This window comes from Charadrius vociferus, unplaced genomic scaffold, assembly GCF_000708025.1.
Source record: "Charadrius vociferus isolate BGI_N301 unplaced genomic scaffold, ASM70802v2 scaffold54, whole genome shotgun sequence".
Taxonomy (NCBI): Eukaryota; Metazoa; Chordata; class Aves; order Charadriiformes; family Charadriidae; genus Charadrius; species Charadrius vociferus.
The window spans coordinates 2,603,744-2,604,089 of NW_009648350.1; the positions used below are offsets into that span (position 1 = coordinate 2,603,744).

At 67.9% G+C, this 346-nt stretch overlaps 1 protein-coding gene across 1 annotated transcript in view; it reads right to left on the reverse strand.

Annotated features, from left to right (window-relative positions):
• Positions 1-346, reverse strand: part of LOC104286588 (ras GTPase-activating protein 4-like) — a 6,219-nt gene that overhangs the window by 1,690 nt on the left and 4,183 nt on the right. The window contains exon 13 of the mRNA XM_009885199.1: positions 39-222. Within this exon, the coding sequence (XP_009883501.1) occupies positions 39-222 (184 nt within the window). The remainder of the gene's footprint in view (positions 1-38; positions 223-346) is intronic.

A 346-nucleotide genomic window follows, 5' to 3' on the forward strand; every position in this document is an offset into this window, starting at 1 on the left:
CGCCCCCCCCCGCAGTCCCTCCCCTGTCCCCCCTTGGCCAGGAGCAGCAGCGTGCGGCTGGTGCGCGCGTCGGCGTGCGTCTCCCGCAGGTGGAAGAGCTTGGGGGTCATGATGGCCGGCGAGAAGAAGCGGAGGCAGAGGAAGCTGGTGACGGCCACGAACTTGGCGTGCTGCGCCCGCCCGAGGAGGAGACGTGTGAGGGGCTGTCCCAACGCGGGACATCTCCAGGCACCACATACATTGACTCTCCAAGGACATAGGGGCTGGCTTCCACCACCAGGGTGGCTGTTTGGGTGCAGCATGGCCCTGATGTCCCCCTGCACCCCATCCCTGATGGGCTGCCACC